This window comes from Dendropsophus ebraccatus, chromosome 13, assembly GCF_027789765.1.
Source record: "Dendropsophus ebraccatus isolate aDenEbr1 chromosome 13, aDenEbr1.pat, whole genome shotgun sequence".
Taxonomy (NCBI): domain Eukaryota; kingdom Metazoa; phylum Chordata; class Amphibia; order Anura; family Hylidae; genus Dendropsophus; species Dendropsophus ebraccatus.
Genome location: NC_091466.1, coordinates 18,848,403 through 18,876,367, shown reverse-complemented (window position 1 = coordinate 18,876,367; position 27,965 = coordinate 18,848,403). Strand labels below are relative to the sequence as shown.

The 27,965-nt window shown below is 46.9% G+C and overlaps 1 protein-coding gene and 1 pseudogene across 4 annotated transcripts; both read right to left on the bottom strand.

The window, feature by feature from the left end:
• Nucleotides 1-235: 235 nt before the first annotated feature.
• LOC138770970 (chromo domain-containing protein cec-1-like) lies at nt 236-27,638 on the bottom strand. 4 transcript variants are annotated; one of them, XR_011359534.1, is made up of 16 exons: nt 27,506-27,638; nt 15,109-15,159; nt 15,003-15,030; nt 14,796-14,829; nt 14,572-14,610; nt 13,542-13,580; nt 13,237-13,287; nt 13,056-13,100; nt 12,789-12,836; nt 12,379-12,426; nt 11,964-12,011; nt 9,596-9,634; nt 9,068-9,115; nt 8,828-8,911; nt 3,151-3,574; nt 236-1,118 (listed from the first exon to the last, which is right to left on the bottom strand). XR_011359534.1 is itself a non-coding variant. In XM_069950328.1 (14 exons), the coding sequence occupies exons 1-13, from the start codon at nt 27,533-27,535 to the stop codon at nt 9,070-9,072; spliced, it is 546 nt and encodes a 181-aa protein (XP_069806429.1). In that variant the 5' UTR covers nt 27,536-27,638; the 3' UTR covers nt 8,630-8,911; nt 9,068-9,069. The 4 variants fall into 4 exon arrangements, 1 of the variants encoding a protein (XP_069806429.1); XR_011359533.1 differs by lacking the exon at nt 236-1,118 and adding an exon at nt 2,746-2,870; XR_011359535.1 differs by lacking the exons at nt 236-1,118; nt 13,056-13,100 and adding an exon at nt 2,746-2,870.
• Nucleotides 2,017-9,002, bottom strand: LOC138770444 (MICOS complex subunit Mic19 pseudogene; annotated as a pseudogene).
• Nucleotides 27,639-27,965: the final 327 nt, after the last annotated feature.

Below are 27,965 nucleotides of genomic sequence, written 5' to 3'. Positions count from 1 at the left end.
ATACACAGATAATTAAATGCAGGTGCCAAACGCCATACACTGTTTATAGCCAGACTACTGCATCCACTCCATTTAATTTAGGGCAATTGGCTCCAACAAATGGCTGTGATCACCCTTCTCCTCTGCCCAGTATCTGCCCAGTACAACTCCACAACATTTATCAATTAGATTTGCACAACTGAACAAACATTATAGAAAGAAATAATTTAGTATTTATTATAAACTTTTACAGGGGTTATTTGAGAGTCCAAAAACGGCTTGACTTTGGGCCACTCCAGGGAGCGGAGTGCCCTCTAGGTCTTCATCCTTTATCCCTCTCCAGGATGTGGAAGCTGGACTTCTGTGGCTAGAGGACACCAGGTCACTCCACAAGTCAGATTGTCCTAAGAGCCAGACTAAGCCAGTGGGAGGTGGTCAGCAAGCTGAGTCAATCACAAGAGAGAATCAGCATGGAAGCATGGATGAGGCAGCAGCAAAGTCAGTCAGGTGCAGGATTGGAGCAGTTGGCTTTAGGTGCAGCTCAATCAGCAATGGGAGAGGCAGACGGCTCAGATTGGGTCAGCATGCAAGCAAAGTCAATCAGGTGCAGGATCAGGCAGGTGGCTTCGGATGCAGGTCGGACATTCAGTAACAGGAGAGGCAGTCGGCTCAGATCAGGGCAGCAGGCAAGCATAGTCAGTCAGGTGCAGGATCAGGCAGGTGACCTGGGATGCCGGTTGGACCTTCAGCAACGGGACAGGCAAATGGCTCTGATCGGGTCAGCAGGTAGGCATAGACAATGACATGCAGGATCAGGCAGGTGGCTTTGGATGCAGGTCATACAGTCACCAATGGAAGAGGCAGACGGCTCGGATCAGGTGAGCAGGAAAGTGTAGATTAAAAGGTGCTGGATCAAGCAAGTGGCTTCGAAATCAGGTCAGACAGTCAGCAGTGGAAGAGGCACGCGGCTCAGATCGGGTCAGCAAGCAAGGGTAGTCAATCTAGTGCAGGATCAGACAGGTGGCTTGGGATGCCGGTTGGACATTCAGCAACGGGAGAGGCAGACGGCTCAGATTGGGTCAGCAGGCAAGGGTAGACAATCTAGTGCTGGATCAGGCAGGTGGCTTCGAATATATCTCCTATAAATAAAGGACAATAATTTAATCAATATACATAATCTTTAGTGGCAAATTTTATAAAATACATGGTTCACATAATAAAAGCCAATAGCCATGTACATGAACCAATCAACACACAGGATGAGTAAAACAATATTGCACAAGAACTGGTAAAACTATTGCACAGAAGTCTGTAGAAGGTCACAGATCATTGCTCGATCCCCCATATATTCTATTACACAAAGCCACTTGGCCCAAATATAACCAAAAGGAGGTATAATAGCATACTGGTCATAGTACCTGAGGTCTGATGTGTGTGCACGCTCCCCTCCCTGGCTTAGGATGCACGTCGGACATTGGTTCAGCAGGCTTGTGTAGTCAGTCAGGTGCAGGATCAGGCAGGCGGCTTTAAATGAAGGTTGGACATTCAGCAACGGGAAAGGCCAAACAGCCCAGATCAGGTAAGCAGGCAAGGGTAGTCAGTCAGGTGCAGGATCAGGCCGCCGGCTTCGGATATATGGCCTACAAATAAAGGACGCAAATTTAATCAATATACATAATCTTTTTTTTCATGATAACATAGCTGCAATTTATTAAATAAAGGAGGCAAGAGAAACACAATTCCAAGTTATAGGTGAATCAATATCAATTTAAGAATACAATACAAGTGGCAACAGTAAAGGAAAAAACTGGGACATTGGGTGAGTATAGAAAACAAAGAAAGGCATAGTAGAGTCCCTTGGGCAGAGAATATCTACTGTTTTTACCAGTATAAAAGGACATTTTTTTATAATAACTGGTAGTTAGGACTCTTCTACTGTACAGTTGTTTCTATAATGGTCTTTCTCGTGATATTAAACACCGTTCTCACGCTCTTACAACACCAATTACAGCTGGAGTAGTTTGACGTGTGGAAGCTCTACCCACCTCTTCCAAGCAGGCTCTGTTTGGCGCTGGTGACGCACTGTAGATATCGGCCTGCCAGAACAGAGCAGCTTCATGTCTGTTGTGGCTTCTGCTGATAACATTGGAGAATTTGAGCCTGCAGGTCAGCACATACTGGATGTGATATCTCTATGAATCTTGCTTCCACAGTGTTTGCAGCTGACTGGTATTGTTCTGTAGTAACTTTATACAACTGAGCACTTCTCTCTTCCAATCTGGCCAGCTGCTCCTTATAGTATTCATCCTGCCTTTGAGCTTACGTTCCTTTTCTTCCAGCTTCTTAGCAAAGGTTCTGGCTTTCAGTCGTTCCTCCTCAGTGGCAGTTTTCTCCCGCAGTACCGCCCTTGTAAGCTGTTCGGTAGAGGCGGTTCGTTCCCTCTCCAGAGCTTTTCCTATTTCATCTTGCATCAACCGTTTACTATGTTCTATCTTCTCTCCTTGCTTGTTTGAAAGCCAGTTCCTCTGCAATCTTTCTCCTGAGTCCTTCTTTATTAACTGCATAACTACTGATGGGCGGTTCAGCAGGAAGCTTTAGCTGTGCAGGTGGTGGTTGTGGTCTAGGAGAAGGAGAAGTCCGTTCTCTTATACGGTTGATAACATTATCAGACGAACGGATTCCTTTCACCACCGTGATGTTATCATTCTCGTCCGCCTCGAAGGAGACTCTCCTGGTGCTGCCGGTGCCTCCGATATCACACGGTCCTCCTGACAGCTACTATCCCAGGGACAGCAGCCGGGTCACACAGTGGAGGCCCAATATACATAATCTTTAGTGACAAGCGTAGTCAAACAGCTGGTGGATCAGGCAGGTGGCTTTGGATATATCTCCTACAAATAAAGGACACTAATTTAATCAATATACATATTTTTTATTGACATATTTCATAAAATAAATGGTTCACATATTAAAAGCCAATAGCCATGCACATGGGACCAATCAACACACAGGATGAATATAACAATATTGCACAAGAACTGGTAAAACTATTGCACAGAAGTCTGTAGAAGGTCACAGATCATTGCACGACCCCCCATATATTCTATTACACAAAGCCACTTGGCCCAAATATAACCAAAAGGAGGTAAAACAGCATACTGGTCATAATACCTGTGGTCTGATGTGTGTGCACGCTCCCCTCCCTGGCTTCGGATGCAGGTCGGACATTGGATCGGGTCAGCAGGCTTCTGTAGTCAGTCAGGTGCAGGATCAGGCAGGCGGCTTCGGATGCAGGTCAGACAGTCACCAATGGGAGATGAAGACGCTCAGATCGGGTCAGCAGGCAAGCGTAAATTGATAAACACACAGGTCAGAAGACATGGAATAACAAATTCAAGGACATAAGGAATCAACAACACACAGGCAAGGAGGAACAGGCGGACTAGCATTACATAGATTCAGAAGAAACAGGATAGATGGACATTAGAATTTATGGATTTTCCCGCTGACTCCTCTTAGTGCTAATGGAGTCTTGTCACCCATTTACCGATGTAAAAAAGGGGCCTCCACCTATCCTATGTGAGGCAAATAAATCCTCATGGAGAAGGAAAGGTAATACAGTTTTAGTTACATGGATAATCCTTTTAAGGGCACCTCCTCCACACTACGTTGGTTTTGTGTAAGTTTTATCCTCGTTACTAATGGAACAGGAGGCTCCTCCTGCCCCATATGAGGTAAATGATTCCTCCAGATCTTATTGGCGCCTCATTTACCTGTTGATGTTATAGGCGCCTCCTCCAGACACCTCTAGATGTTAAGGGGGTCTTATCCTCCAGTTTATGATATTAAAGTGGGGCTCCTCCTTCCCCTCTATGAGGCAAATGATTCCTCCAGATCTTCTGGGCGCCTCATTTGCCTCTTGATGTTAAAGGGGTTATCTGGGTAGCTTAAAAGGTATTTCCTTTCCTCCATCACCATCCTCTCACTTCCAGTTTGGTCACATCTCATCCCGACACCTTCTAACCTGGCACAAGTCTGAGACAGTAGATCAGGTACTATGGTGCGATCACCACATGTGGGTGAAACTCACCGCGAGCAGTGACCAATGTATACACAATGTTCTGATGACATCTGGAGCATTGTGTGTACATTGGCTGCCACTAGTTCCACCCACATGCGACATTCGCAACCTAGTACCTGCCCCACTGTCTCAGCTCACCGGACTTTATGCCAGGTCAGAAGGTGTTGGTCTGAGAAGAGACCAAACCGGAAGTGAGATGCTGGTGTGGGAGGAAAGGCAACACCTGTTTAGTTACCTGGATAACCCCTTTATGGGCGCCTCCTCCAGACCCTTCTAGATGTTATGTGGGGTCCTCTCCTCCAGTTTGTGATGTTGAGTTGGGGCTCCTCCTTCCCCTCTATGAGGTAAATGATTCCTCCAGATCTTCTGGGCGCCTCATTTGCCTCTTGATGTTAAAGGGGTTATCTGGGTAGCTTAAAAGGTATTTCCTTTCCTCCATCACCATCCTCTCACTTCCAGTTTGGTCACATCTCATCCCGACACCTTCTAACCTGGCACAAGTCTGAGACAGTAGATCAGGTACTATGGTGCGATCACCACATGTGGGTGAAACTCACCGCGAGCAGTGACCAATGTATACACAATGTTCTGATGACATCTGGAGCATTGTGTGTACATTGGCTGCCACTAGTTCCACCCACATGCGACATTCGCAACCTAGTACCTGCCCCACTGTCTCAGCTCACCGGACTTTATGCCAGGTCAGAAGGTGTTGGTCTGAGAAGAGACCAAACCGGAAGTGAGATGCTGGTGTGGGAGGAAAGGCAACACCTGTTTAGTTACCTGGATAACCCCTTTATGGGCGCCTCCTCCAGACCCTTCTAGATGTTATGTGGGGTCCTCTCCTCCAGTTTGTGATGTTGAGTTGGGGCTCCTCCTTCCCCTCTATGAGGTAAATGATTCCTCCAGATCTTCTGGGCGCCTCATTTGCCTCTTGATGTTAAAGGGGTTATCTGGGTAGCTTAAAAGGTATTTCCTTTCCTCCATCACCATCCTCTCACTTCCAGTTTGGTCACATCTCATCCCGACACCTTCTAACTTGGCACAAGTCTGAGACAGTAGATCAGGTACTATGGTGCGATCACCACATGTGGGTGAAACTCACCGCGAGCAGTGACCAATGTATACACAATATTCTGATGACATCTGGAGCATTGTGTGTACATTGGCTGCCACTAGTTCCACCCACATGCGACATTCGCAACCTAGTACCTGCCCCACTGTCTCAGCTCACCGGACTTTATGCCAGGTCAGAAGGTGTTGGTCTGAGAAGAGACCAAACCGGAAGTGAGATGCTGGTGTGGGAGGAAAGGCAACACCTGTTTAGTTACCTGGATAACCCCTTTATGGGCGCCTCCTCCAGACCCTTCTAGATGTTATGTGGGGTCCTCTCCTCCAGTTTGTGATGTTGAGTTGGGGCTCCTCCTTCCCCTCTATGAGGTAAATGATTCCTCCAGATCTTCTGGGCGCCTCATTTGCCTCTTGATGTTAAAGGGGTTATCTGGGTAGCTTAAAAGGTATTTCCTTTCCTCCATCACCATCCTCTCACTTCCAGTTTGGTCACATCTCATCCCGACACCTTCTAACCTGGCACAAGTCTGAGACAGTAGATCAGGTACTATGGTGCGATCACCACATGTGGGTGAAACTCACCGCGAGCAGTGACCAATGTATACACAATGTTCTGATGACATCTGGAGCATTGTGTGTACATTGGCTGCCACTAGTTCCACCCACATGCGACATTCGCAACCTAGTACCTGCCCCACTGTCTCAGCTCACCGGACTTTATGCCAGGTCAGAAGGTGTTGGTCTGAGAAGAGACCAAACCGGAAGTGAGATGCTGGTGTGGGAGGAAAGGCAACACCTGTTTAGTTACCTGGATAACCCCTTTATGGGCGCCTCCTCCAGACCCTTCTAGATGTTATGTGGGGTCCTCTCCTCCAGTTTGTGATGTTGAGTTGGGGCTCCTCCTTCCCCTCTATGAGGTAAATGATTCCTCCAGATCTTCTGGGCGCCTCATTTGCCTCTTGATGTTAAAGGGGTTATCTGGGTAGCTTAAAAGGTATTTCCTTTCCTCCATCACCATCCTCTCACTTCCAGTTTGGTCACATCTCATCCCGACACCTTCTAACTTGGCACAAGTCTGAGACAGTAGATCAGGTACTATGGTGCGATCACCACATGTGGGTGAAACTCACCGCGAGCAGTGACCAATGTATACACAATGTTCTGATGACATCTGGAGCATTGTGTGTACATTGGCTGCCACTAGTTCCACCCACATGCGACATTCGCAACCTAGTACCTGCCCCACTGTCTCAGCTCACCGGACTTTATGCCAGGTCAGAAGGTGTTGGTCTGAGAAGAGACCAAACCGGAAGTGAGATGCTGGTGTGGGAGGAAAGGCAACACCTGTTTAGTTACCTGGATAACCCCTTTATGGGCGCCTCCTCCAGACCCTTCTAGATGTTATGTGGGGTCCTCTCCTCCAGTTTGTGATGTTGAGTTGGGGCTCCTCCTTCCCCTCTATGAGGTAAATGATTCCTCCAGATCTTCTGGGCGCCTCATTTGCCTCTTGATGTTAAAGGGGTTATCTGGGTAGCTTAAAAGGTATTTCCTTTCCTCCATCACCATCCTCTCACTTCCAGTTTGGTCACATCTCATCCCGACACCTTCTAACCTGGCACAAGTCTGAGACAGTAGATCAGGTACTATGGTGCGATCACCACATGTGGGTGAAACTCACCGCGAGCAGTGACCAATGTATACACAATGTTCTGATGACATCTGGAGCATTGTGTGTACATTGGCTGCCACTAGTTCCACCCACATGCGACATTCGCAACCTAGTACCTGCCCCACTGTCTCAGCTCACCGGACTTTATGCCAGGTCAGAAGGTGTTGGTCTGAGAAGAGACCAAACCGGAAGTGAGATGCTGGTGTGGGAGGAAAGGCAACACCTGTTTAGTTACCTGGATAACCCCTTTATGGGCGCCTCCTCCAGACCCTTCTAGATGTTATGTGGGGTCCTCTCCTCCAGTTTGTGATGTTGAGTTGGGGCTCCTCCTTCCCCTCTATGAGGTAAATGATTCCTCCAGATCTTCTGGGCGCCTCATTTGCCTCTTGATGTTAAAGGGGTTATCTGGGTAGCTTAAAAGGTATTTCCTTTCCTCCATCACCATCCTCTCACTTCCAGTTTGGTCACATCTCATCCCGACACCTTCTAACTTGGCACAAGTCTGAGACAGTAGATCAGGTACTATGGTGCGATCACCACATGTGGGTGAAACTCACCGCGAGCAGTGACCAATGTATACACAATGTTCTGATGACATCTGGAGCATTGTGTGTACATTGGCTGCCACTAGTTCCACCCACATGCGACATTCGCAACCTAGTACCTGCCCCACTGTCTCAGCTCACCGGACTTTATGCCAGGTCAGAAGGTGTTGGTCTGAGAAGAGACCAAACCGGAAGTGAGATGCTGGTGTGGGAGGAAAGGCAACACCTGTTTAGTTACCTGGATAACCCCTTTATGGGCGCCTCCTCCAGACCCTTCTAGATGTTATGTGGGGTCCTCTCCTCCAGTTTGTGATGTTGAGTTGGGGCTCCTCCTTCCCCTCTATGAGGCAAATGATTCCTCCAGATCTTCTGGGCGCCTCATTTGCCTCTTGATGTTAAAGGGGTTATCTGGGTAGCTTAAAAGGTATTTCCTTTCCTCCATCACCATCCTCTCACTTCCAGTTTGGTCACATCTCATCCCGACACCTTCTAACCTGGCACAAGTCTGAGACAGTAGATCAGGTACTATGGTGCGATCACCACATGTGGGTGAAACTCACCGCGAGCAGTGACCAATGTATACACAATGTTCTGATGACATCTGGAGCATTGTGTGTACATTGGCTGCCACTAGTTCCACCCACATGCGACATTCGCAACCTAGTACCTGCCCCACTGTCTCAGCTCACCGGACTTTATGCCAGGTCAGAAGGTGTTGGTCTGAGAAGAGACCAAACCGGAAGTGAGATGCTGGTGTGGGAGGAAAGGCAACACCTGTTTAGTTACCTGGATAACCCCTTTATGGGCGCCTCCTCCAGACCCTTCTAGATGTTATGTGGGGTCCTCTCCTCCAGTTTGTGATGTTGAGTTGGGGCTCCTCCTTCCCCTCTATGAGGTAAATGATTCCTCCAGATCTTCTGGGCGCCTCATTTGCCTCTTGATGTTAAAGGGGTTATCTGGGTAGCTTAAAAGGTATTTCCTTTCCTCCATCACCATCCTCTCACTTCCAGTTTGGTCACATCTCATCCCGACACCTTCTAACTTGGCACAAGTCTGAGACAGTAGATCAGGTACTATGGTGCGATCACCACATGTGGGTGAAACTCACCGCGAGCAGTGACCAATGTATACACAATGTTCTGATGACATCTGGAGCATCGTGTGTACATTGGCTGCCACTAATTCCACCCACATGCGACATTCGCAACCTAGTACCTGCTCCACTGTCTCCGCTCACCGCACTTTATGCCAGGTCAGAAGGTGTTGGTCAGAGAAGTGACCAAACCGGAAGTGAGATGCTGGTGTGGGAGGAAAGGCAACACCTGTTTAGTTACCTGGATAACCCCTTTATGGGCGCCTCCTCCAGACCCTTCTAGATGTTATGTGGGGTCTTCTCCTCCAGTTTGTGGTGTTAAATTGGGGCTCCTCCTTCCCCTCTATGAGGCAAATGTTTCCTCCAGATGTTTTGGGCACCTCATTTACCTCCTTGATGTTATTGGCGCCTCCTCCTCCAGACAACTCCAGGTGGTCGGGTGTTTTCTCCTCACACTGGCGGCGCGGTGTTACCTAGATGGGAGATATAGCAAGCCAAGTGTTAACAGAATATAAACATGATATAACTTTAGTATTCATCACAGTTTACAGATATAATCTCCATATGGAAATACGATCAGGATAACAGTGATCTGCGGCCTGAGGTGTGATGAGATTTTGGTTACTCACCTTTACTCATCCCTGATGGTGCAGCCGCAGCAGAAAAGCGCCCGCAGTCTATAAGGGAGAGAGAAAAATTAGCATGACTTTCCTGAGATCAGACACGTCTTCTGGTGACACAGGGCTGATGGGAGAAGAGACTGGAGAGAGGGGCAGCAGCGCTATCCTAGTGGGATACAGGGAGACTATGGCGGCACTATGTTACTTATTTGGTTGTATGAGGTACATGAGGCCTTTGCTGGGTTATTATATGTCAGAGATATGTGGACTATGCACCGCCTATATTATAGGGTGCTCTGTAGATGACAGGAATATGAATAGTACCAACAAAAAAGAAAGAAAGGGCCTGTCATATCTACTCACTGGTGTGCCATGGAGGCATGTCATATATATGTGGGGTGCCAGTGAGTTTATATGACAGGCCTTTCTTTCTTTTGTGTTGGGGTTATGATATGTGACTGATAATATAATGTATAGGATATGCAGTGCAGTAATAGCCGTGTGTTGTCATGTACATGTATCATCACTTATATTTACCTGGAAAAGATGGATCTCCTGCTGCTTCTGCTGCTGCTTCTGCTGAGGAGAAATGACCAAGAAATGGTCAGAAATAAGTGGTTAGTGTGAGGAAATCAGAATCACTGAGCACATTATATAGGAACGATATAAAGTATATGGAGGAGGACTGGGGGGGGGGAGACAAGAGCTTACACACTAGGAGGTCTGGGGGTGACACAAGAGCTTACACACTAGGAGGACTGGGGGGGACACAAGAGCTTACACACTAGGAGGACTGGGGGGGACACAAGAGCTTACACACTAGGAGGACTGGGGGACACACAAGAGCTTACACACTAGGAGGACTGGGGGGGACACAAGAGCTTACACACTAGGAGGACTGGGGGGGGACACAAGAGCTTACACACTAGGAGGAGGGGCGACACAAGAGCTTACACACTAGGAGGACTGGGGGGGACACAAGAGCTTACACACTAGGACTGGGGGGGACACAAGAGCTTACACACTAGGAGGAGTGGGGGGGGGACACAAGAGCTTACACACTAGGAGGACTGGGGGGAGACAAGAGCTTACACACTAGGAGGACTGGGGGGGACACAAGAGCTTACACACTAGGGAGGACTGGGGGGGGGACACAAGAGCTTACACACTAGGACTGGGGGGCGGACACAAGAGCTTACACACTAGGAGGACTGGGGGGGACACAAGAGCTTACACACTAGGAGGACTGGGGGGGACACAAGAGCTTACACACTAGGAGGACTGGGGGGGACACAAGAGCTTACACACTAGGAGGAGGGGCGACACAAGAGCTTACACACTAGGAGGACTGGGGGGAGACAAGAGCTTACACACTAGGAGGACTGGGGGGACACAAGAGCTTACACACTAGGGAGGACTGGGGGGGGACACAAGAGCTTACACACTAGGACTGGGGGGGGGACACAAGAGCTTACACACTAGGAGGACTGGGGGGGACACAAGAGCTTATACACTAGGAGGACTGGGGGTGACACAAGAGCTTACACACTAGGAGGACTGGGGGTGACACAGGAGCTTACACACTAGGAGGACTGGGGGGACACAAGAGCTTACACACTAGGACTGGGGGGGGGACACAAGAGCTTACACACTAGGAGGACCGGGGGGGACACAAGAGCTTACACACTAGGAGGAGGGGCGACACAAGAGCTTACACACTAGGAGGACTGGGGGTGACACAAGAGCTTACACACTAAGAGGACTGGGGGTGACACAGGAGCTTACACACTAGGAGGACTGGAGGTGACACAAGAGCTTACACACTAGGAGGACTGTGGGTGACACAAGAGCTTACACACTAGGAAGGACTGGGGGTGACACAAGAGCTTACACACTAGGAGGAGTGGGGGTGACACAAGAGCTTACACACTATGAGGACTGGGGGTGACACAAGAGCTTACACACTAGGAGAACTGGGGGTGACACAGGAGCTTACACACTAGGATGACTGGGGGTGACACAAGAGCTTACACACTAGGAGGACTGGGGGGGGGGCACAAGAGCTTACACACTAGGAGGACTGGGGGTGACACAAGAGCTTACACACTAGGACTGGGGGTGACACAAGAGCTTACACACTAGGAGGACTGGGCGTGACACAAGAGCTTACACACTACGAGGACTGGGGGTGACACAAGAGCTTACACACTAGGAGGACTGGGGGTGACACAAGAGCTTACACACTAGGGAGGACTGGGGGGGGACACAAGAGCTTACACACTAGGAGGATGGGGGGGACACAAGAGCTTACACACTAGGAGGACTGGGGGAGACACAAGAGCTTACACACTAGGAGGACTGGGCGTGACACAAGAGCTTACACACTAGGAGGACTGGGGGTGACACAAGAGTTTACACACTAGGAGGAGTGGGGGTGACACAAGAGCTTACACACTAGGAGGACTGTGGGGGACACAAGAGCTTACACACTAGGAGGACTGGGGGGACACAAGAGCTTACACACTAGGAGGACTGGGGGTGACACAAGAGCTTACACACTAGGAGGACTGGGGGTGACACAAGAGCTTACACACTAGGAGGACAGGGGGGACACAAGAGCTTACACACTAGGAGGACTGGGGGGTGACACAAGAGCTTACACACTAGGAGGACTGGAGGTGACACAAGAGCTTACACACTAGGAGGACTGGGGGTGACACAAGAGCTTACACACTAGGACTGGGGGGTGACACAAGAGCTTACACAATAGGAGGACTGGGGGACACACAAGAGCTTACACACTAGGAGGATGGGGGTGACACAAGAGCTTACACACTAGGAGGACTGGGGGGGAAACAAGCGCTTACAGACCAAGACTAATACATGTTTGGCTTTGACTCTTTACCTGGGGGTCTCCACGGCCGTCTCCTCTTCCTCCTCTTCTTCTTCAGCTCTGTTCAGTATATAAAACATAAACCAGCTCATATATAAATATATAGTAATATTACTCATTATATAGTTTATTATAAAGGAAGTGTTTGGAAAGCTAATGGATTGGGCTGTACATTGCTTGGCCTTATAGTAAGATAGGTGGGATCTGTCTAGCATCTCAACACAACCAGTTTACATCAGATTACCCCCCCATGTTGTGAGCAGCTATAGGAAAGGCCAGGATCACGGAATCCCTATATGTTTAATATGTTGACATTGAAATAAATGGAGACATATGATGCCACCTCCACCTAGAGCGCCCCCTGTCCTCTATCTGTACAGGAAAACAATTCCTTGCATTTACACAGTAATAGGCTTTGATTCCTCACCTAGGGGTGGCCACGATCTTCTCCTCTTCCTCCTCGGTGTCCTCTTCACTGGATATAGAACATAAATCGTCTCACTTATAAATATATTGTTATATTACACTTTATATAGTTTATTATAAAGGAAGTGATTGCAAAGCTAATGGAATAAGCTGTACATTGCTGTAAGAGTTGGCCATACAGTGATATAGGTGTGATCAGTCTAGTGTTTACATCAGATTACCCCTCCATGTTGTGAGCAGCTACAGGAAAGGTCAGGATCACGGAATCCCTATATGTTTGGTATGTTGACATTGAAATAAATGGACATGTGATGCCACCTCCACCTAGAGTGCCCCCTGTCCCCTTTCTGTACAGGATGGTAAAGAAAACAATTCTTTGCATTCACAAAGTTAAAGGCTTTGATTCCTCACCTAGGGGTGAACACAAGCTCCTCCTCTTCCTCCTCGGTGTCCTCTTCCCTGTATATAGATGGATGTATAAGTTATTTGCAGTGACAGGTACGCTATAAACTATACAATGTCTCTGCAATAAGTATTTACCACAATGTCCCATAGGAGTGAGCAGAGTCTACATAGCCTGCTCCCCATCCGATACCAGCCTATGCCACAGCTTGGTGTCGGACGGATACGGCCATGGTCCGAGCGATTGTTAAAATGTTATACGCTTTCATTCCTCACCTGGTGGTGTCCTCCGTCTCCGTCTCCTCCTCTTTGTCTTCTTCGCTGTATATAGAATGTAAATCAGCTTGTATATTAATGTATTGTTATAGGGATTGTGTGGGACGTTAATAAACACTGATTACAATGGACTCTTCTATAAACCTATATAATTTCAGCTCTGCTGCTTCATCAGACTTACATGATGGTCCTCAGGCTGGGAGTCCAGGTGTCCGTTTCAAATCTGTCGGGACTATAACAGAGAACATATGTTTGGTTAGGAATAGAGATACTTTATTCTATTTGAATCTTACAGAGAATCTTTTTGTGATTTCTCCATAAAAACATTGGGGGAGATTTATCAAACATGGTGTAAAGTGAAACTGGTGCAGTTGCCCCTAGCAACCAATCAGATTCCACCTTTCTTGTTCCAAAGAGTCTGTGAAGAATGAAAGGTGGAATCTGATCTCATCCCTATGCCAAGAAGGTGCATTGTGGGATAGTTACCTGAACATCTTCGGGGTCTTCTTCACCTCCTGCTGCCATCTATTATAGGACAAGAAAAACGAGAATAATATATATTATAAGGTGGTAAGAGCCAGTCCTGCGAGTGCTTCACATTGGGGGAGGTTCATTAAAACTGGTAAATAGAAAATACATAGTAATGCATAGTAACCAATAGCCATGTATTCACATTGTGATTACTTTGTATTATTTTTTAGCATTTTAAAGGGGTCTTTCACTGAAACATAACTTTTGATACCGTATGTTGCTGCCCATGGTGAGACTAACAATTCATTTTATACTTGTTATTATCTATTAAGTCTCTTTCCCCCAGTTTTGAGCTGCTGCTTTCTGTTGAAGGCACAAAAACCTCTGTGAGCTTTTCTCCCCGTCTCCCCCTCCTCCCCCTCCCTTCTGAGACGTCTGATGTAAACAAGTCCCTGACTGGCTTTTTCTGCAACATTGTAGCTTCTTTGTAATGCTGGGAGGGTTATTCTGAGGTGGGGGAGTGCAGAGAAAGGCTCACACACAGATTTTTGTGTTTTCAGCAAAAGGCAGCACCTTAGAACTGAGAGAAGGAGACTGAATAGATAATAACAAGTATGGAAGGAATTGTTAGTCTCAGCATTGGCAGCAACATGTTAAAAGTTATGTTTGAGCGGAATACCCCTTTAAGTGTACCTGTCATGACGGCCCAGTGTCAGATCATCAGTGATTTCCTCTGTTAAACCGGAAGTTCGTGTCTCCTTGGATACCAACACACAATAAGACCATAATGTGCATGACCCCCACTGGATCTAATGGGGGACAGGTGCATTAGGGTCTGATTGTGTATTTGTATGCCAGGAGACCCGAACTTCCGGTTTAACAGAAGAAATCACTGATGATCCGACACCGGGCCGTCATGATAGGTACACTTTAAGGGACAAAATTGCAACAAAAATGATGGAAATCCCCTTTCATCTTGCAGTTACAAGTAATACAATATACACATAATAGAATATTGTACAGTGTATTACTATAAGATACTTACGCCCACTCCAGGATGTCCTCTTCTGTGTACTCCTCGCTCCTATAAGAGACAGAATAGAGAAGATGCTGAGGACGCAACACGCAATATCGACACATTCACAACATGGCATCAGCATTAGTATTTATTTATTGAGCTCTCTTTACATTTCCAGGCCATGTTCACACATAGTATTTCCATCACTTAGGCTCACACAAATTCTACATTTACAGTAAAGATTTACTAACCTGTCTTCCTCCTCTGAAAACACAAGTTCTTCCTCTGAAAAAAAAAAAAGTTTGTTTGTTATATAAAAGAGCAATAATAATAGCAAGAATGTTTTTGAGATTTTTTTTTATTTTTGTCTCACTAGGGCATTTGAACAAGCTATGGTTGGATTGGTCAGTACAGATCCGATCATCAGGAGATGATATTCATAGACCGGCAATACTCACCCTCCACGTCGTCATCAAAGTCGCTGTCCTGCAATAGGGGACACAGAGAGTAAGTGGTGGATAGAAACCTGTCACTGTGCATATTGTTATAGAACAGTCAGTTTACCTCAAAGTATCCCTCCATCTGCAAGTCCTTGATGTACTGGGATGCAACGATCTGTCAATGGAAGAAAAATCATGTTATCTTCTGAGCATGGAACATCCTCCATACATATCATCTATTGATTGTCGGGGAAGGGGGGGAAATCATTGAAGGAAACTGTCAGCAGGTACACGAATCTAACCAGCTGATATGTCCCTCTTGTGCACAATGTGCTGAGGATGAGGGTGAGTTTCTTACCTTCATCCTCAGCGCCAATTCTGTGTAGTTTGTAGTTATGTACTTAGACTAACTGGGGGGTGTGGAGCACTGGGACGGGACTACCTCCCAGATCACTGATCCGGCCTGCTCCGATGATAAATATACAAATGTCACGTGTAAGATCACTTCTTCCAAGTAGTTTAGGAAACCCTTACTCACTAAAATAGCCCCATTTTCTTATAAACAGAAACCATACATAGCATTACTGGTGACACCCACACATCTGGCACCAGGGTCTCAATGCGTTTCTCCTACCACTTTGGGCTCATCAGAAGACCAACAATATTCACAGGAGAGGGTGATACATGAGGGCCACCTCCCCCATAGCAGATAGGAGACCACTTGTCAGGGAATAATGCACCTAGATATACAATTACTATGGTTCCTTAGGAAAGATATACTATCTGACCACACAAGGGGGGGCCCTAGCTCTAACACATAAGGGGTCATATAGACAATAATGATACAAAACACACTGTTGTGCTGTGCACCTTATTACTCAAACAGCACAAACAATGGCTTATTCTGAGCAATGTCGGCAATGATGACACGTTGTATAAAGATGCCCAGGCTCATCCGAGCCCCTCACCGATTCCCATGTCCTGATGGATAATAGAAGATATGCCGAGGACGTCTTTCCTAAGGAACCATAGTAATTGTATATCTAGGTGCATTATTCCCTGACAAGTGGTCTCCTATCTGCTATGGGGGAGGTGGCCCTCATGTATCACGCTCTCCTGTGAATATTGTTGGTCTCCTGATGAGCCCAAAGTGGTTGGAGAAACGCATTGAGACCCTGGTGCCAGATGTGTGGGTGTCACCAGTAATGCTATGTATGGTTTATGTGTATAAGAAAATGGGGCTATTTTAGTGAGTAAGGGTTTCCTAAACTACTTGGAAGAAGTGATCTCACACGTGACATTTGTATATATGAGAATCCCCCCGGACTACTGATTAATTACATTTTAAGGCATATCTAATAAAATATTGTTGTAATGTAATTCATGCCGCAATGATACGCTATGTGAGATACATGTAATTACAGGTGTCTATATACATCTGTTCTTTGTTTCATTGACATTTACTCCTGGTTTAGGTTGCAAAATACTGAGCAAAAATATTGCATGGGAACATAGGAGCCTGGGTCTCCAAACTGCGGCCCTCCAGCTGTTAGAAAACCACAATTCCCATAATGCCCGGACAGCTAAAGCTTTGGATTTGGCGGTTCAGGCATGATGGGAAATGTAGTATTGCAACAGCTGGAGGGCCGCAGTTTGGAGACCCGTGCCTTAAAGGGTTTTTTTCAGGATTAGAAAAACAGCTACAAAAAACAGCCCCCCCCCCCCCCGCTTTCCAGCTCATGTGTGGAATAACAATTCATCTCCATTAACATCATTAACCCCCATCTTAAACTAAGGAAAGGAAGCGGCCATGTTTTTGTAACACTGCTTAACCCTTCTAATATATCTAATATAGTTTTGATCTTTTTAACACCATGTAGAAGATTTCTTTTCTCTTGTCTTTTCATGTAAGTGTTTACTTTCTCCATAAGCATTTGAAGGGTATAGAACATGTCCTGTATCAGTGTTTCCCATTATTATTATTATTATTATGATCACATTATTATCATCAATAATAATAATAATAATAATAATTACTTATTACTTTATTTACTTTATTTACAGTCTCTGTCAGCAGCTTATTCCCAGATCAGATCCCCCCATAATAATGTGACTGACCTGTAGGTCCCAGTGATAATACTCAAATAAGAGTAACGTCACATAACAATGCCACCTGTAGCCAGATATAGTGCCCCCTGTAGCCAGATATAGTGCCCCCTGTAGCCAGATATAGTGCCCCCTGTAGCCAGATATAGTGCCCCCTGTAGCCGGATATAGTGCCACCTGTAGTCGTATATATGCCCCTTGTAGCCAGATATAGTGCCCCCTGTAGCCAGATATAGTGCCCCCTGTAGCCAGATATAGTGCCCTCTGTAGTCAGATATAGTGCCTTCTGTAGCCAGATATAGTGCCCCCTGTAGCCAGATATAGTGCCCCCTGTAGTCATATATAGTGCCCCCTGTAGTCAGATATATTGCCCTCTGTAGTCAGATATAGTGCCCTCTGTAGCCAGATATAGTGCCCTTTGTACACCCCCTGCAGCCAAATATGACCCTTGTAGTAAGGTACACCCCCTGCGGTCAGATTTGCCCCCAACAGACAGATATCCCTCTACAGACAGATCAGCGCCCCTTGTAGTCAGTGTGAGGAAAGACGGGGGCTGGTGGACGTGCAGGTGAGGGGCCATCGTAGAGCAGTGACGGAGGACCAATCACTGCCGCTCCTTACTCCATCCGCCCGCTATGCTTTCTTCCCCAGCAGCGCCCCCATACACGGCCCTGTAATCACTGTAATTTTATCAGAACGGGCGGTGTGAGGTGCTGGGGGAAGGAAGGTGGGCGGCCTCCGAAGCTGGGGTCACTGGCGCTCCGGGAGATTGCTGTATAACGGTGACGTGTTGGCACCCCACATACCCCTAACCCTGCGTTGTGTACCCCCTGTGGTAAGTGTACCTCTGACTGAGAAGCACGGCTGTAGATGATGTAACAGAGGATAAAGTTTTATTTAAAATGTAATGATAAGAGTTATTGGCTGTGGGATTGTGTCACTTTTTGCCACTAATCTGCTAAATATACAGTTAAAGGGGTACTCTACCAAAAATCTTTTTCTTTCAAATGAACCGATTTCAGAAAGTTCTATAGATTTGTAATTTACTTCTATATAAAAATCTTAAGTCTTCCTATACTTATCAGCTGCTGTATGTCTTGCAGGAAGTGGTGTATTCTCTCCAGTCTGACACAGTGCTGTCTGCTGCCACCTCTGTCCATGTCAGGAACTGTCCAGAGCAGGAGAGGTTTTCTATGGGGACAGTTCTATCTGGACAGTTCCTGACATGGACAGAGGTGGCAGCAGAGAGCACTGCTTCAGACTGGAGAGAATACACCACTTTCTGCAGGACATACAGCAGCTGATAAGTATAAGAAGACTGTAGATTTTTAAATAGAAGTAAATTACAAATCTATATAAATTTCTGACACCAGTTGATTTGAAAGAAAAATATTTTCACCGGAGTACCCCTTTAAGCTTTAACATGGGATGATCCCCAGTCACTTATTTGTGCAGGAACTGTAAATGGGCCGTCACACACAAGGTCACTTGACCATATCTCTTCAGGTCCTCAAGCCCGAGGGTGTAGCTGTGCTGCATGTATCTGGGGTCTGTATTTATTATGGGGGTTTCTCAGCCTAAGATACTATTCTCCATGTGGTAAGCACGGCAGGCAGGAGGTATACCGGCAGGCTGGGCACCTCTGCTGTGTTGTCAGGGTGGAGATAGCACCGTCATCTACTGGTGGTCCTGGCTGCAGCTGGGGACGGCGCCTGTCAGCAGAAGCAGCAGATGCTACAGGGGAGGGGGGTATATTACTGGCTACATGAGAGGGCAGCAGTCTATAGGGGGGCTACAGACATGCTACTGTCTACAATACTGTGTACTGGGGGCATATTACTGGCTACATGAGAGGGCAGCAGTATATAGGGGGGCTACAGACATACTGTCTACAATACTGTGTACTGGGAGCATATTACTGGCTACATGAGAGGGCAGCAGTCTATAGGGGGGCTACAGACATGCTACTGTCTACAATACTGTGTACTGGGGGCATATTACTGGCTACATGAGAGGGCAGCAGTCTATAGGGGGGCTACAGACATGCTAATGTCTACAATACTGTGTACTGGGGGCATATTACTGGCTACATGAGAGGGCAGCAGTCTATAGGGGGGCTACAGACATGCTACTGTCTACAATACTGTGTACGGGGGCATATTACTGGCTACATGAGAGGGCAGCAGTCTATAGGGGGGCTACAGACATGCTAATGTCTACAATACTGTGTACTGGGAGCATATTACTGGCTACATGAGAGGGCAGCAGTCTATAGGGGGGCTACAGACATGCTACTGTCTACAATACTGTGTACTGGGGGCATATTACTGGCTACATGAGAGGGCAGCAGTCTATAGGGGGGCTACAGACATGCTACTGTCTACAATACTGTGTATGGGGGGCATATTGCTGTGACCAGGGGTGAATATTACTGTATACATAGAGACATATCACTGACTTCAGGGGGTATATTATTGTATCGGGGTATATTACTGGCTACTGGGGGCATATTACTGGCTACAAGGGGCATATTAGTGACTACAGGGGGTATATTACTGGCTACAGGGGGTATATTACTGACTACAGGGGGCATATTACTGACTACAGAGGGCATATTACTGACTACAGGGGTATATTACTGACTACAGGGGTATATTACTGGCTACAGGGGTATATTACTGACTACAGGAGGGGCATATTACTGACTACAGGGGGCATATTACTGGCTACAGGGGGCATATTACTGACTACAGGGGGTATATTATTGTACTGGGGTATATTACTGGCTACTGGGGGCATATTACTGGTTACAGGGGGCATATTACTGACTACAGGGGGTATATTACTGACTACAGAGGGCATATTACTGACTACAGGGGTATATTACTGGCTACAGGGGTATATTACTGACTACAGGGGGGCATATTACTGACTACAGGGGGGGGCATATTACTGACTACAGGGGGCATATTACTGACTACAGGGGGGGCATATTACTGACTACAGGGGGCATATTACTGACTACAGGGGGGGGGCATATTACTGACTACAGGGGGGGGGCATATTACTGACTACAGGGGGGGGCATATTACTGACTACAGGGGGTATATTACTGGCTACAGGGGGGGGGGCATATTACTGACTACAGGGGGCATATTACTGGCTACAGGGGGCATATTACTGACTACAGAGGGCATATTACTGACTACAGGGGTATATTACTGACTACAGGGGTATATTACTGGCTACAGGGGTATATTACTGACTACAAGGGGCATATTACTGACTACAGGGGGCATATTACTGGCTACAGGGGGCATATTACTGACTACAGGGGTATATTATTGTACTGGGGTATATTACTGGCTACTGGGGGCATATTACTGGTTACAGGGGGCATATTACTGAGTACAGGGGGTATATTACTGACTACAGAGGGCATATTACTGACTACAGGGGTATATTACTGGCTACAGGGGTATATTACTGACTACAGGGGGGGCATATTACTGACTACAGGGGGGGGGGCATATTACTGACTACAGGGGGCATATTACTGACTACAGGGGGGGGCATATTACTGACTACAGGGGGCATATTACTGACTACAGGGGGGGGGGGCATATTACTGACTACAGGGGGGCATATTACTGACTACAGGGGGCATATTACTGGCTACAGGGGGTATATTCTATGTTCTCTGTAACCAGTAATATTCCCCTTGTGGAGCTGCTGTGCATTACAGTATATACCAGCAGAGGGCGCTGAGGAGCAGGCAGAGCAGGGGCACAGGCATATAGCACCAGGGGAGGGGGGGTCCGTAATGGTACGTTCCTGGGCCCCTCCTCCCTGCCTGGCCCACTCAGCCTTGCTGTTTCCTGTTTGGCCCACAAGGTGCTGACACTGGTGTGAGGGCTCTGGAGACAGAGAAGGGGATGGAGGATGCACAGCAATCCTGTCACTGTGTGCTGTGTATGCTCCACTTAGCTGCTCCTGCTGTCAGGACTTGGGGGGGAGGAGGACAGTATGGCAGAGGAGAGGACTGGTGTGTGGGGTCTGTATACAGGGGAGAGGACTGGTGTGTGGGGTCTGTATACAGGGGGAGAGGACTGGTGTGTGGGGTCTGTATACAGGGGAGAGGACTGGTGTCTGAGGTCTGTATACAGGGGCAGAGGACTGGTGTGTGGGGTCTGTATACAGGGGAGAGGACTGGTGTGTGGGGTCTGTATACAGGGGAGAGGACTGGTGTGTGGGGTCTGTATACAGGGGGAGAGGACTGGTGTCTGAGGTCTGTATACAGGGAGAGGACTGGTATGTGTCTGTATACAGGGGGAGAGGACTGGTGTGTGGGGTCTGTATACAGGAGGAGAGGACTGGTGTTTGGGGTCTGTATACAGGGGGAGAGGACTGGTGTGTGGGGTCTGTATACAGGGGGAGAGGACTGGTGTGTGGGGTCTGTATACAGGGGCAGAGGACTGGTGTGTGGGGTCTGTATACAGGGGGAGAGGACTGGTGTCTGAGGTCTGTATACAGGGGCAGAGGACTGGTGTGTGGGGTCTGTATACAGGGGAGAGGACTGGTGTGTGGGGTCTGTATACAGGGGCAGAGGACTGGTGTGTGGGGTCTGTATGCAGGGAGAGAGGACTGGTGTGTGGGGTCTGTATACAGGGGAGAGGACTTGTGTCTGAGGTCTGTATACAGGGGGAGAGGACTGGTGTGTCTGAGGTCTGTATACAGGGGGAGAGGACTGGTGTGTGTGGGGGGTCTGTATACAGGGGGAGAGGACTAGTGTGTGTGGGGGGTCTGTATACAGGGGGAGAGGACTAGTGTGTGTGTGTGGGGTCTGTATACAGGGGGAGAGGACTGGTGTGTGTGGGGTCTGTATACAGGGGTCCTCTCCCTGTATACAGACCCCACACACACCAGTCCTTTTTCCTGTATACAGACACCACACACCAGTCCTCTCCCTGTATACAGACACCACACACCAGCCCTCTCCCTGTATACAGACACCACACACCAGTCCTCTCCCCCTGTATACAGACCCCACACACCAGTCCTCTCCCCCTGTAAACAGACCCCACACACCAGTCCTCTCCCCCTGTAAACAGACCCCACACACCAGTCCTCTCCCCCTGTATACAGACCCCACACACCAGTCCTCTCCCCCTGTATACAGACCCCACACACACACCAGTCCTCTCCCCTGTATACAGACTCCACACACCAGTCCTCTCCCCCTGTATACAGACCCCACACACACACACACACCAGTCCTCTCCCCCTGTATACAGACACCACACACCAGTCCTCTCCCCTGTATACAGACCCCACACACACCAGTCCTCTCCCCCTGTATACAGACACCACATACCAGTCCTCTCCCCCTGTATACAGACACCCCCCACCAGTTCTCTCCCCCTGTATACAGATCCCCTACACAGCAGTCCTCTCCCTGTACAGCTAATTGTCCTATTACGCCAAAGGATTATTGGCCGTTCTCTGATTACTCTTGGCCGTTCCATCTGATAATCATTTGGTGTAGTAATCCACGATATCGGCTGATTGTGATCTTCAAACAGGTTGAGAAATCCAGATCACAATAACGCTGCTGTCTACAATAGGCAGCCTGAACGATGTAGGGATTGTTCCGGCTGCCCCTCTCGCAGCTGCCCGCGGTTCGCCTGCCCACTGTCTGTGTGTGTAATAACACAGCGAGCGGGGAACAAGAGGGAAGTGAGCACTGGCCTAACACATCGCCGCTCGCTTTCTCTTCTTAATCATGCCGTGTATTATTGCCCTCTCAGTCAGGATCTGCTCAGAGGAGAGGATACATACTAGGCTCTACCATGACACTATGGCAGCCTGCACAGCACAGAGGGAACATGGAGGCCTGGAGGCTGCCTGCACAGATGTCTGTCCCTGTCCCCTGCTCCTGGTGGCCGTCATCTATATTCCTAAGGCCAGAAGTCCTGCCCCCTCATAGGATGGAGAATGTGAGGAGACTGTCTGCACCACAGAGGATTAGACTGAGTGTGTCTGTAGTCAGTGTATGACAGTGATAGGGTGTGTAGTCAGTTTGTGGCAGAGATGGGGTGTCTGTAGTCAGTCTGTGACAATGATGGGGTGTCTGTAGTCAGTCTGTGACAGTGATAGGGTGTGTAGTCAGTGTGTGGCAGTGATGGGGTGTCTGTAGTCAGTGTGTGGTAGTGATGGGGTGTCTGTAGTTAGTGTGTGGCAGTGATGGGGTGTCTGTAGTCAGTGTGTGGCAGTGATGGGGTGCCACACTATATGTATTGTACTCATAGTGTCTTTATACTGATCCGTCACCATACTGGACTCTCTGCACAATGGATGTATCAGTCATGAGAAGCTGCCAGTTCCTGCATTTAGAGAATTTACAGTAATAAGGAAGAAAATCCCTTCATTATGTCTGCAATCCGCTCCTCAGCTGCTTCCATTTACCTGACTGCCGCTCCTCCCCAGGTGCTGGGAAAGCTGGATCCAGTCCTGGGAGACTTCTCCCCTTTTCCCAGGACTGGCTGCAGCTTTCCCGGCCCCCGGGGAGGAGCGGCTGATGAGCGGATTACAGAAATAATGAAGGGGTTTGCTTCCTTATTACTGTAAATTCCCTCATCTCTACCTGCATAGTGACAGATATATCCAGCATGATGGTCTGGTGTCGGGGTCTTATTGACACTCCTGAATTATGGGGGGCCAATCAGTTACCCCAGCAGATGGGGCCCTCTTTGCCGGACATAATGGCTTCTCTTATACAGGGTGCCTGTCAGGATAGGACGTGTCTGAGCAGCGGAAAACGGAAAAAATATTAAAAGCTTTAAAAGGTAAGAAGGTAAATATGATAGCACAAAAGATCCTAGGTCCTCAAGGGGTTAAGCCACATATTGCCGCTGCTAGTATGCACTGCTATAGTCCGCATCCTTTCTTAAAGAGAATGTACCATTCACTTTAAGCTTTGCCCATGGATAGAACAGCGCCGGTGTGGGAAAGCCGATGCCGTGGTCCTTTTTTTGAACTACAGCCGGTTCCCTTGTACAGCACTGTTCTATTCACAGGCACCGGCTGGGGGTGAAGCACTGGAGGCGGCCGGCCCGCCCCTCTATGACGCGGCTCCATTAGAATCCATTGAGCCACATCATAGAGGGGCGGGGGTTTCCTCCCACTGGGGGCGGCCCACCTCCAGTGCTTCACCCCCGGCCAGCGCCTGTGAATAGAACGGCGGCGTACACGGGAACCGGGCTGTAGTTCAAAAAAAGGACCTCGGCACCAACCGGCGCTGTTCTATCCATGGGCCAATCCTAAAGAGAATGTACCTGATGGTGTGTTACCTATGTACCGAAATTGTACTGGCTACATGTGATCTGACCCCTGTATAAGTGATGTCTGTGCAGCTATCAGTCTCTACAACAAAAACGGAGAAAAAACGTCTAAGCTATACAAGAAAGTTACACACTCAAAAATCATATACAAATTTACAAATCTTTATTATTGCACTGACATCAGAACAAGGTTACAAACAATTAAAACAGAGGCTGAAAAACCGTCCACCATAGAAGTACATGGGCCCCCACAGCCAGTAATGTACCAGGTCGGGCTAAAGAGACAAAGGATCTCACTAACGTCATAAAGAAATATTTCTCATTCTCTTTTTTTTTTTTGAATCACGTCACTTTTTATTGAAAGTTTTTGACAAGATTTATACAACATTAACAAAACCCCGACCCCTCATCTCCCCCCACCCCAAGATTCCTCCAAACCAAAGGGTAAGGCTGGGTTCACACTGCGGATTTGCTGCCCATTTAACGGATCCGTATAATAAAAAATACAGACTCATTTGTGTGTGTATGTTCTAATCCGTTTTTTACACCAGTTTGATAAATCTCCTATTTTTCACCCATTTTCCCATTAAACGGACAGCAAAACCGCAGTGTGAACCCGGCCTAACAGAGAAAACACATAAATAGATATTTTACATTGGTTTTACATAGAATAAAGCGAACATTTCTCCGTGTTTGACCCTGTGACCTTACACTGAATTTACATACTGCATAAAATATACTCCGTGTTCCCCATAACTTCAGTTTTTGGACACTTTTTTGGACGGACATCATTTTGGTCCCAGAATACAGGCGTATTATGTAGATTACGGCCAATGTTTGCAGAATACACTTGTATTTTGTTGCCAAATTGACGTCCAGAATAAAACCTTTTTACCTTCATAATAAACACCAAGGGGGAGATTTATCAAACTGGTGTAAAGCAGAATTGTCTCAGTCGCCCCTAGCAACCAATCAGATTCCACCTTTCATTTTTCAAAGATTCTGTGAGGAATAAAAAGTGTCATGTGATTGGTTGCTAGGGGCAACTGAGACAATTCTGCTTTACACCAGTCTGATGAATCTCCCCCCAAGTGTTTTTAGGCTGAATACTGAATTATGACGTGTATGTTAGATAAAATCTTCTCCTTGGTGTTTTTTTTTTTAGCATTTTTAGTATTTGTGGTGTTATTTTGCAGTGTGCTTATGGTCTGGCATTTCTCCACAGGCTTCTCTATAGGAGAAAAAGCCTAAGACTATGTTCCCACAACCTCTTTTATGGTCATCTGACGGCCACTTTTTGGAACGGCCGTCCTTGTGGTGCCAAATTATGGTTGTATTATGCAAATTGCCACCATAATTGGCATAATACTGCCGTTACTTTGCCCCAAAATGACGGCCGTTCAAAAAGGTGGCCGACAAATAGCCAAAAAAGAGGTTGTGGGAACGTAGCCTCAGGTATTTTCTCCTATAGAGAAGCCTGTGGAGAAATGCCAGACCATAAGCACACTGCAAAATAACACCGCAAATACTAAAAATACAAAGCAATGACCCGAAGAGGAGAAGATTTCTCTACCATGCATTTCCTAATTCAGGATTTGTCTCACGTCATTGTGTAGATTGGTTACAATGATGCCGCATGACCGATTTTTAATTTTTCAAACAAAACAAAGCCAAGAGCGATCTGACAAATTAAAGGGCAACTCCAGTGAATAACAATCATTATTTGTTACATTTGTATAACCTTTGTAATATAACTTTATTGAAGAAAAAGTATTGGGTTTTTTCAGTTTTTTTTTTTTTTTTTTTTACATTTTTTTATATCATATATATTGTTTTTACATTGAGTGGTAGCAACAAAGGGTAACACAGCCCTGCAGTTCCTGACATAGCCAGCAGTGGCAGCAGAGGAGCCGTGCCAGCAAATCCCCACAGAAAACCTCTCCTGCTCTGGACAGTTCCTGACATGGACAGAAGTGGCAGCAGAGAGCAGTTATATAGATATGTAATTTACTTCTATTTAAAAATCTCGTCTTCCCCTACTTATCAGCTGCTGTATGTCCTGCAGGAAATTGTGAATTCTTCTTCAATCTAACACAATGCTCTCTACTGACATCTCTGTCCGAGACAGGAACTGTCCAGAGCAGAAGCAAATCCACATAGAAAACCTCTCCTGCTCTGGACAGTTCCGGACATGGACAGAGGTGGCAGCAGAGAGCACTGTGTCAGACTGAAGAAATACACCACTTCCTGCTGGACATACAGCAGCTGATAAGGATGGAGGATTTGACATTTTTTTAATAGAAGTAAATTACAAATCTATATATTTTTCTGAAACCAGTTAATTTGAAAGAAAAATATTTTCGCTGGATAAACCCTATAAGACCTGACAACTCGAGAGATTATACAGTAGATGCTGATCCAGTGATAGAATCAGCACCTATTACTGCAGTGCAAATATCTGCATAGTCTCAGACCAGGCTCATGGCTTATGGGTGCTATGTGCTTTCCCTTTATACCTCTGATTATATATATATATATATATATATATATATATATATATATATATATATAATCAGAGGTGGTGGAGATCACATGACACACACAGTGCATGAGCCCGGCAATAGACCACACAGACCACCCAGCAGTTATCATGGCCCAAACTAAGCCCCGCCCCCTGCAGGGAAGTTGGTGGTGACAGTTGGAAATGGCTGAATATGGGAAATACATAACATAATGTAAGGTGTGTATAGATCCCCATGGTACACAGCTCATCACCACCTATGGGGGAGGGGGCATCGTGTAGCATCATGTGACTAGGGAGGAGATTAGACGGGTACAGATATTACTGGACACTACAACCCACAATGTACACAAATCTATGTATATAGTGTGTCCTATCTGCTATAATGTCCTCCTGTGTGTGTGTATATATATATATATATATATAATATATATATATATATATATATACACAGCTCACCCTGGGGACCACCTGCATAGTCTCTGCACTAAATGACCCCCCTCTCACCCCCTCTCCTCTCCTAACCCTGTGTTGGGTGGTAAATCCGGACTCACGTCATCTGGGAAATACTTCTGATCGGCCATGTTGTCCACTAGGTGGGGCTGGTCCGGATCAGCGTCGATGGTCCTCGCCGGTCGTCCTCTGTCGTCCTCTGTCGTCCTCGCAATCTCTCACAAATCTCGCAAAAAAATCTGAAAATAAGAGAAAAGTTACACCAATGAAAGTTACAAAATAGACAAAAACAAACAAAGTTGTGGAGGAGCCAATGAGACGCCATACTTACACTCCAACTCCTACTAGAAGAGTGGCCTGTGTACCATGGTAACCATACTATGTCATCTACAGCTACAGGAAAATAAAACTTTATTGATCACTGAAATGAACATTACAGACACTGGAAATAGTAATGAGAGGAAATAGGGTAAAATGTACAATGGTAAAATTGTATTGTCTATATTATTACATAATAAATAGTGGATTATTGGCAATATATTATGTGTGTGGCTTTTTTTT

What these genes read in the sequence shown, in the direction of transcription:
- LOC138770970 (XM_069950328.1), bottom strand. Translation starts at nt 27,535, where the DNA reads ATGGCCGATCAGAAGTATTTCCCAGATGAC. An exon ending in GAGACGGAGGACACCACCAG is followed by an intron (nt 12,837 to 13,055) that starts GTGAGGAATGAA and finishes ATCTATATACAG; the next exon opens with GGAAGAGGACACCGAGGAGG. An exon ending in AAGATCGTGGCCACCCCTAG is followed by an intron (nt 12,012 to 12,378) that starts GTGAGGAATCAA and finishes TATACTGAACAG; the next exon opens with AGCTGAAGAAGAAGAGGAGG.